The 10,746-nt window shown below is 41.9% G+C and overlaps 1 protein-coding gene across 2 annotated transcripts in view; it reads right to left on the reverse strand.

The window, feature by feature from the left end:
- The window catches only part of LOC133553647 (A disintegrin and metalloproteinase with thrombospondin motifs 2-like), a 338,493-nt gene extending 328,223 nt beyond the window's left edge, over positions 1-10,270 (reverse strand). For both annotated transcript variants that reach the window (XM_061902099.1, XM_061902098.1), the window contains exons 1-2: positions 9,943-10,270; positions 4,069-4,463 (exon numbers count right to left, since the gene is read on the reverse strand). In XM_061902099.1, coding sequence (XP_061758083.1) covers positions 4,069-4,463; positions 9,943-10,255 — 708 coding nt within the window. In that variant the 5' untranslated portion in view covers positions 10,256-10,270. The remainder of the gene's footprint in view (positions 1-4,068; positions 4,464-9,942) is intronic.
- Positions 10,271-10,746: the final 476 nt, after the last annotated feature.

Below are 10,746 nucleotides of genomic sequence, written 5' to 3' on the forward strand. Positions count from 1 at the left end.
GATATCAACCAAAGCTCCTCATCCCACCCCCCGGATTGTAAATAATGTCAATAATTCAATGTATATACTATGATGATTAACTTGTGTGATGACTGTATTATGTTGATAGTATATATTTGTACCATGAATTGATTAACGTGGACCCCGACTTAAACAAGTTGAAAAACTTGTTGGGGTGTTAACATTTAGTGGTCGATTGTACGGAATTGGTACTGTACTGTGCAATCTACTAATAAAAGTATCAATCAATCAAAATCACCCGGTGTGGTTGCGGCATTTTCAGACTGGTAAGTTTGAATCAAAGCATCTTTTTTTCAGTTAAACACGTAGCAGTCAGTGAGCTGTTAGCGTTAGCCTAGCCTATCAGCAGGCAAGAAAAACCATACAGTATTTTGGAAAAAGCATTATTTTATTTACTTTTAGTCATGGCTATGCACAAAAAATAAATAAGTATTTTTTTGTAGACATCAAAGTATTTAAAAGTAATAGAGGGTTGTTGTTTTTTTTCGGGGAAACCTGCCAAAGAAACGAGGCAATGGGGTCACCTCACGCATCTCGGTTTGTCTCGGTACAGTCTCTTCGTTGTTTTGATTTTGTACAATTTGCCATATACATGCTACAGATAAGCATTAGCGATTTTAAATGGTGATTTCAACACCTCCAAATTTGGTAATGAAAACTCCATTCAAAATGCACATTACAATGGAACAGCTGGTGTGTAATAAGTAAAAACAACAAAAGACAAGACCGGCACAGTTAACTTAATGGCAAAGACTACTTTCTGGCAAAGGCAACACACTGTAGCCTATACAACTCACGCGTTTTGGGCACATAAAAGATGAAAGACGTATTTTGTGCGCAACTTGAACAATGGAAAATGTGCCTTAATAGACTTTGCATCCTGAAATTCTTCACCAGTGTTAAAACTGACTCCGTAGACAAAATTCAGACAAATTTAGCAGCATTTTTATTTGTATTAAATGTGTGGTTCATTGAACCTGCTCTATGCTCGTATGGGTTGATTCCACCATGTTTTTTTTGGTTTTTTTCCCAGGTAGCGAGAATAGGGTAGTTTGTCTCGGTACAGTCCAGGGTTTCCCACACATTCATTTATTTGTGGCGGCCCGCCACGAAAGAATTACGGCCACCACAAATAAAAAAAATGTAAATAAAAAATGTATTTAAAAAAAAAAAACCAAAAAAACATTTTTTTTTTTGACTCACTCTACCGCTCATGAAAGCAATGGGACTCTGTCTGTGAATGGAGCTTGTAGTTACATATTATATAAATATGTAAATATTAAACAAATATGTACATAAAGTGTTGTAATTATATTCCAACTCCGCGTTCTTCTTGGTCATCGCCGCCGCCGCTGCCAATATCTTTGTTACGCCGCATGTCACGTCAAGTTGCAAAATCAGCCGGCTCACACACTTAGTAAGCTGCACTCAGAACAACAAAAAAAACCACACTCAAACGTACAGTGAGGTTCCACTTTTCAAAATATGTTCACTCAATCCTAATTTACATTGGATTTGCCATAAACATGCTACAGATTAGCATTAGTGATTTTTTTCATAGCGATTTCAACACCTCTAAATTTGGTAATGAAAACTCCAAACAAAATGCACGTTATAATTGAACAGCTGGTGTGTAATAAGTAAACAACAAAAGACACGACCGGCACAGTTAACTTAATGGCAAAGACTACTTTCTGGCTACGGCATCACACTGTAGCCTATACACTACTGCCGTCTAACGTCTTGGAATTTCAACTGCATGTAAAGTCTACTATATAGCACAATATTGATTCACGTACAGTCAAACATTGCCATATTTCAATATCTTTGTTACGCCGCATGTCACGTCAAGTTGCAAAATCAGCCAGCTCACACACTTGGTAATCAGCACTCAGAAAAAAAAAAAAAAACACTCAAACGTACAGTGAGGTTCTACTTTTAAAAATATGCTCAATCAATCCTAATTTACATTGGATTTGCCATAAACATGCTACAGATTAGTAGTGATTTTTTTCATGGCAATTTCAACACCTCTAAATTTGGTGATGAAAACTCCAATTAAAATGCATGTTACAATCAAACAGCTGGTGTGTGATATGAAAAAAAACAAAAGACAAGACCGGCACAGTTAACTTAATGGCAAGGACTACTTTCTGGCTAAGGCAACACACTGTAGCCTATACACTACTGCCGTCTAACGTCTTGGAATTTCAACTGCATGTAAAGTCTACTATATAGCAGAGTATGGATTCACGTACAGTCAAACATTGCCATATTTCAATATCTTTGTTACGCCGCATGTCACGTCGAGTTGCAAAATCAGCCGGCTCACACACTTGGTAAGCAGCACTCAGAACAAAAAAGTATTAGCGATTTTACATGGCGATTTCAACACCTCCAAATTTGGTAATGAAAACTCCAGTCAAAATGCATGTGACAATCAAACAGCTGGTGTGTAATATGAAAAAAAACAAAAGACACGACCGGCACAGTTAACTTAATGGCAAAGACTACTTTCTGGCTAAGGCAACATATTGTAGCCTATACACTACTGCCGTCTAACGTCTTGGAATTTCAACTGCATGTAAAGTCTACTATATAGCACAGTATTGAATCACGTACTTCCAAACATTGCCATATTTCAATATCTTTGTTACGCCGCATGTCACGTCAAGTTGCAAAATCAGCACTCAGAACAACAAAAAAAAACACACTCAAACGTACAGTGAGGTTCCACTTTTCAAAATATGTTCAATCAATCCTAATTTACATTGGATTTGCCATAAACATGCTACAGATTAGCATTAGTGATTTTTTTCATGGCGATTTCAACACCTCTAAATTTGGTAATGAAAACTCCAATAAAAATGCATGTTACAATCAAACAGCTGGTGTGTAATAAGTAAACAACAAAAGACACAGTTAACTTAATGGCAAAGACTACTTTCTGGCTAAGGCAACACACTGTAGCCTATACACTACTGCCGTCTAACGTCTTGGAATTTCAACTGCATGTAAAGTCTACTATATAGCAGAGTATGGAACGTCAAGTTGCAAAATCAACCGGCTCACACACTTGGTAAGCAGCACTCAGAACAAAAAAAAAAAATACACTCAAACGTACAGTGAGGTTCCACTTTTCAAAATATGCTCAATCAGTCCTAATTTACATTGGATTTGCCATAAACATGCTACAGATAACATAATGGCAAAGACTACTTTTTGGCTAAGGCAACATACTGCAGCCTATACACTACTGACGTCTAACGTCTTGGAATTTCAACTGCAATGAAAGTCTACTATATAGCACAGTATTGATTCACGTACAGTCATATTTCAATATTTTTGTTACGCCGCATGTCACGTCAAGTTACAAAATCAGCCGGCTCACACAGTTGGTAAGCAGCACTCAGAACAAAAAAGTATTAGTGATTTTACATGGCATTTTCAACACCTCCAAATTTGGTAATGAAAACCCCAATCAAAATGCACGTTAAAATCAAACAGCTGGTGTGTAATAAGTAAACAACAAAAAACAAGACCGTTAACTTAATGGCAAAGACTACTTTCTGGCGAAAGCAACACACTAACATATACACTACTGCCATCTAACATCTTGGAATTTCAACAGCATATAAAGTCTACTATACAGCACAGTATTGATTCATGTACAGTCAAACATTGCCATATTTCAATATCTTTGTTACGCCGCATCTCACGTCAAGTTGCAAAATCAGTCATTGGTCTTTTTTAACTTTTCAAACTTGATGGATACAAACACAGTTCATCAGCATTAAAGCTAAGGACAGAAAAAACTTTCAAATGGTCCAAATTCCAACATGAGGGCCAAAACACTTCCAGTGCACCTCTGAAAGACTTTATGACTTTGCTCAAAGCGAACTCTCCTCTCCTTGACAAACCTCCAGAAGCCTGCCGAGGAGCAGCCAGAACAAGTGGCTTGTAAATATTATGAATCGCCAGCTGCCGCGATCGGCCCTCCCGCTACCAGCGGGACCACGTTTGCAGAGCGGCCGGAGGTCTACTCACCAGGCCGTCACAGTTGCTGAGGGCCACGGTGGCCCCCGGCGCGTCGCTGATGTCCCCCACGTACAAGCAGTCGTCCTGCAGCCTCTCAAAGTGCCGGGTGCTGCCGTCGTCGTCACGCCACTCGATCTTGGCTCCGGGGGCCACCAGCCCGGCGTTGTGGCGCAGGCGCAGGTGGAGCTCCCGGCCGAAGACGGTGACGTTGTAGTAGAGCTTCTCGAGCCCGCTTGGTCCTTCCCACTCTTCATTGCCTCCTCCTACCTCCCTCTTCTGGCGCCTACGGGGCTGCCCTCCTGACGCCCGGCCCGCCGAGACGGCGTGCGACAGGAAGCGGCCCTCCGCGTCCACACTCATCGGCCTTGCCAGTCCATACTCCCCCAGGACGTGCTGCAGGGAGTCTGGCGGCGGCACAAAATGAGAGGTGCAGAGGTGGGGGGGGGAGAAAAAAAGGCATTAAAAAATGTGGAGCATGTCGAGGAATGTGGTCTTCCTTCCAAGATGTGTCACGTGGTGAGTAATAATAAACGAAAGGGAATAAAAGGACACACGGCCCCACCCTCATGACCCCGTGCAGGGAAGCAGACGGCATGTTGGGAATCCAGCGTTCTGACACCTTCTGTGCCCTTCCGCCATCAACAGGGGTGATCGAGGTGCAAACTGTGGAGGGCTTTTTGGTTTGGTTTTTTTCCTTCGCTGTCAGTCTGCTCGAGCTGAGAAAATATCTTTCTGGTAACACTTTAGTATGGGGAACATAATGAACATTAATTAGTTGCTTATTATCATGCAATTTAGTAACATATTGGCTCTTAATTAGTCATTGTTAAGTACTTATTAATGCCTCATTCTGCATGACCTCATTATGCAATAAGTAAGTCATTAACTAAGAACCTCAGACTTATTGCTTATTAGTAACCATAACCCTAAAATGTTCCCCTAGTGTACAAATAGTCCATTTTGTTATATCCACTATGGACTGGACTCTCTCACTATTATGTTAGATCCACTATGGACTGAACTCTCACTATTATGTTGGATCCACTATGGACTGGACTCTCACTATTATGTTAGATCCACTATGGACTGGACTCTCTCTTTTATGTAAGATCCACTATGGACTGGACTCTCACTATTATGTTAGATCCACTATGGACTGGACTCACACTATTATGTTAGATCCTCTATGGACTGGACCTTCTCTATTATGTAAGATCCACTATGGACTGGACTCTCTCTTTTATGTAAGATCCACTATGGACTGGACTCTCACTATTATGTTAGATCCACTATGGACTGGACTCTCACTATTATTTTAGATCCAATATGGACTGGACTCCCACTATTATGTTGGATCCACAATGGACTGGACTCTCACAATTATGTTAGATCCACTATGGACTGGACTCTCACAATTATGTTAGATCCACTATGGACTGGACTCTCACTATTATGTTAGATCCACTATGGACTGGACTCCCACTATTATGTTGGATCCACTATGGACAGGACTCTCACAATATTATGTTAGATCCACTATGGACTGGTTTCTCACATTATGTTAGATCCACTATGGACTGGACTCTCACACTATTATGTTAGATCCATTATGGACTGGACTCTCACTATTATGTTAGATCCACTATGGACTGGACTCTCACAATTAGGTTGGATCCACTATGGACTGGACTCACACAATTATGTTAGATCCAATATGGACTGGACTGTCACTATTATGTTAGATCCACTATGGACTGGACTCCCACTATTATGTTGGATCCACAATGGACTGGACTCTCACAATTATGTTAAATCCACTATGGACTGGACTCTCACAATTATGTTGGATCCACTATGGACTGGACTCTCACTATTATGTTAGATCCACTATGGACTGGACGCCCACTGTTATGTTGGATCCACTATGGATAGGACTCTCACAATATTATGTTAGATCCACTATGGACTGGTTTCTCACATTATGTTAGATCCACTATGGACTGGACTCTCACACTATTATGTTAGATCCATTATGGACTGGACTCTCACTATTATGTTAGATCCACTATGGACTGGGCTCTCACAATTAGGTTAGATCCACTATGGTCTGGACTCACACAATTAGGTTAGATCCACTATGGACTGGACTCACACTATTATGTTAGATCCTCTATGGACTGGACCTTCTCTATTATGTAAGATCCACTATGGACTGGACTCCCTCTTTTTTGTAAGATCCACTATGGACTGGACTCTCACTATTATGTTAGATCCACTATGGACTTGACTCTGGACTATGGACTATGTACAAATAATTTCTGGTAACACTTTAGTATGGGAAACACATATTCAACATTAATTAGTTGCTTATTATCATGCAATTTAGTAACATATTGGCTCTTAATTAGTCATTGTTAAGTACTTAACAATGCGTTATTTTGCACAGCCTTATTATACAACCATACCTAACTCTAACCAAATAACTCTAAATGAAGTATTTGTTACTTACAATATGTCCCCCATACTTAAGTGTCACCTTATTATTTTTATTTTTGATTGAAAATGAACACCAATGAGTTGACTGACAAACATTATCACAGAATTCATTAGGAAAGTATAAAAATAATGACAAATAGAGGTAGAATACTATTAACCCCAACATGTAAGTGTAAAAAAACAACAGCATTATGATTTGTACATTTTTTCTGGATGTGCTTGTTCAATTTTTTTAAAAAGAAAACAATCTGAAGTTGTCTTTATATTTAAGTTATCGTGCCGTGATTTTACTGGTCCGGCCCACTCGGGAGTAGATTTTCCCCCATCTAAAAATGAGTTTGACACCCCTGTTGTAAAAGTTTCACATCAACAATATGATTTGACAGGACAAAAAATAAATAAAATAAAAAATAATAATAATGAAAATTTAAAAAAAGCTAAAGCGAAAAAAAGCCATCTGTCAAAACGCAGTCTGCTCATTAAAAAATTCGAAACGTGCACAGTTTTGCATGAAGCGGTGTTTTTTCCACGCGCACGTGACAGTGGCGTGTTTTGGGGGGGGGGGGGGCTGCCTGACCCGCGCACACCTGTCGATATGCATGCACTGTTTAAAAAAAATAAAAAAGTTTGCAGGGTGACAACAACATGTCGGAGACTGATCCGCTAATACAGTATTTCCTTGAATTGCCGCCGGGCTTATAGTATGTGCCTGCCTTGAATGACTCGCAAAATAATTAGCGCATTATTATTAGTATTACCGCCGGGTCAATCTCCTGACATTTCCCCTGTCATCATTCTCAAAATAAAGGAGGCTGATTTCAATACCGGTAATTTGGAATCGCATAAAGGGAAGAAGATTAAGAGCTATTCAGTAGGATTTAAGGTCCAAGCTATTTAATATGCTAAAAAGAACAGTAAGCAGCTATGTTTTATTAATATACCTGTGGAGACGACGGTCCGACAGACAGGCAGGGCACTCTGGAGCCCGGCCCAAGATGGCGGCGAGGAGACGGCAAGCGAGCGGAGAGGAGGAGCGGAAGAGTGACCTGGACTTAGGTTTTATTGTATAATAAACAAAGTCAAACTGCTCAAGCCATGTCCTTCCTTGGTGGTCCTGGGAACCCACAAGACGACAACAGCTTGAGATCGTCACAATACCGTAGCTGCGTCTGTCAAATATGAGTCATTAAATGACTCCTGCTTTCTGGTGGTAGAGGGCGCTAGTGATCCTTCTTGCGACTACTCGGCTGCAGAAGAAGTGAAATGAGTGATGTGATATGTGCTGGGACGGATATGACGGACCTTTTAGGATGTAACACTCCTATGCGGCATAGCTCAGTTGGTAGAGTGGCCGTGCCAGCAACTTGAGGGTTGCAGGTTCGATTCCCGCTTCTGCCATCCTAGTCACTGCCGTTGTGTCCTTGGGCAAGACACTTTACCCACCTGCTCCCAGTGCCACCCACACTGCTTTAAATGTAACTTAGATATTGGGTTTCACTATGTAAAGCGCTTTGAGTCACTAGAGAAAAAGCGCTATATAAATATAATTCACTTCACAAAAATTCACTTCACTATGCTGGCTATGTAAACAACCGGGCTGAAATAAAGCATGTTCCAGTCCTAAATACCCAGTGTATTATTCATACAATATAACACTTCATGGTGGCAGGGGTGGGATAAAGAGATCACTCACGCAGCAGAACGGGAAGGGGAGTTGTCCGAGGATAATTCTGTCGTCGCCCGCACTTTAGGAGCCAAGTTAACTGATAGCAGCGGTCTGATAGCAGTTTTCTAAACTGGACTTTCAATGGAAGCAGGAGGTAATAAAGGAAGATCTCCATCGAGACAGAGAGACTTTTAAAAATGAAGAAAGATAAGGAAGACTTCTATACACAAGTTATCCATGCTTTTGATCAGAAGGAGCTGCGCATGGACTTCATCCATTCATCCATTTTCTACCGCTTATTCTCTTTTGGGGTTGCTGGCGCCTATCTCAGCTACAATCGGGCGGAGTGAAGTGAAGTGAATTATATTTATATAGCGCTTTTTCTCTAGTGACTCAAAGCGCTTTACATAGTGAAACCCAATATCTAAGTTACATTTAAAGCAGTGTGGGTGGCACTGGGAGCAGGTGGGTAAAGTGTCTTGCCCAAGGACACAACGGCAGTGATGGAAGGCGCGATACACCCTGGACAAGTAGCCACCTCATCGCAGGGCCAACACATATAGACAGACAACCGACTTCATTTAGGGGCGGTATAGCTCGGTTGGTAGAGTGGCCGTGCCAGCAACTTGAGGGTTGCAGGTTTGATTCCCACTTCCGCCATCCTAGTCACTGCTGTTGTGTCCTTGGGCAAGACACTTTACCCACCTGCTCCCAGTGCCACCCACACTGGTTTAAATGTAACTTAGATATTGGGTTTCACTATGTAAAGCGCTTTGAGTCACTAGAGAAAAAGCGCTATATAAATATAATTCAATTCAATAATTCAATTCAAAAATAAAAGTAAGACCATCCATCCATCCATTTCCTACCGCTTATTCCCTTTTGGGGTCGCGGGGGGCGCTGGCGCCTATCTCAGCAACAATCGGGCGGAAGGCGGGGTACACCCTGGACAAGTCGCCACCTCATCGCAGGGCCAACACAGATAGACAGACAACATTCACACACTAGGGACCATTTAGTGTTGCCAATCAACCTATCCCCAGGTGCATGTCTTTGGAGGTGGGAGGAAGCCGGAGTAGAACCCACGCATTCACGGGGAGAACATGCAAACTCCACACAGAAAGATCCCGAGCCTGGATTTGAACCCAGGACTGCAGGACCTCCGTATTGTGAGGCAGACGCACTAACCCCTCTTCCACCGTGAGGCCCAAGTAAGACCATAATAACTTTTTTTTATTTGTTTTTTATTAAATGTGCTTTCCATGATTGTATCCTTACATCACACTCAAATTGTTACTACATGCCTTTGGCAAGTGCCGGAGTGAGAAGAGGGTTGAAAATAATTAGCACATGCTTATTTTTACCGCCTGCCTTTGGTAAGTGCAGGAGTGAGAAGAGGTTTTCAATTAAATAGCGCCCGGGCGGCAATTCAAGGAAATACGGTAGTTGGATCGATACGCTGACATCCGACTCCTGCGTCCTGTGACGGATCGATACATGACGATTCCTCTCAGGGTTATTTCCCCGTTTTTTTTTTCTTGGCAAATCAACATTTAATTGCAAAGTCAGAAGCAGGACATGCAAAAGTTGCACACAAAAAAAAAAGCCCCATGGAGGTTACTTTCCAAAGTGGACTCCCCCTGCTCCCCTCCCCGGGTGACAGATGCGCATGAGCGGACATACATCAACACAAACACCGGCCATGCTGCCGCCGTACGTACCGACGCTACTGGCGATGTAAAGGCCGCTGGCGTGCAGCAGGAAGGCCGGTAGAAAGATCAGGACAGTAAATCCAGGCGAGAGACCCATGGCAGCTCCGAACTGCGCAGGTGAGAGAGTGGGACTCTGGGCTCCAGTGTGGTGAAGTTCCCCCGCCTGGCGCGACCAGCCACGCCACGACAGCAACAACAGCAGCCCGCAACAAGACTGCCAAGAGAGCCGGGAGACACCGAGCTCTCCTCCAGTCTCTCTCTCTCTCTCTCTCTCTCTCTCTCTCTCTCTCTCTCTCTCTCTCCCACAACTCCCGTCCTCCATTAAACAGGAACACACACACAGGTGTGTTGGTGCCCCCCCCCCCCTTCCATATTTAATCAGATAATCAATGACGTTGCATATTTAAATACTTTATTTATTTTTTTATTTTTTGTTTAGTCTTCAGTAGTTGTCCACCCCCGACTGAAAAAAAAAAACTGCAGTGTGTAAACTTTGAGTATCTTGTGTAAAAGAGGTGAAACAGCGCCCCGTGTGGTTGACTGCCAGAACTGCAGATTATTTAAAAAAAAAACAAAAAAAAAAACTCAGGGGCCCCGAAAAATCCCAAACATTTGATTCTGACACCAAAAATTGTCAGTTTCCCGCTAAAAAACTGTAAAATTTATTACCGTTCTAAAAAATGTTAAACTATTTTTATTTATTTATTTATTTTTTATTTATTTATTTTTTTTTTACTAATAACGGCGGGGCTTCACGGTGGAAGAGGGGTTAGTGCGTCTGCCTCACAATACGAAGGTCCTGAAATCCTGGGT

This window comes from Nerophis ophidion, linkage group LG05 (assembly GCF_033978795.1).
Source record: "Nerophis ophidion isolate RoL-2023_Sa linkage group LG05, RoL_Noph_v1.0, whole genome shotgun sequence".
In the NCBI taxonomy this organism is placed as follows: domain Eukaryota; kingdom Metazoa; phylum Chordata; class Actinopteri; order Syngnathiformes; family Syngnathidae; genus Nerophis; species Nerophis ophidion.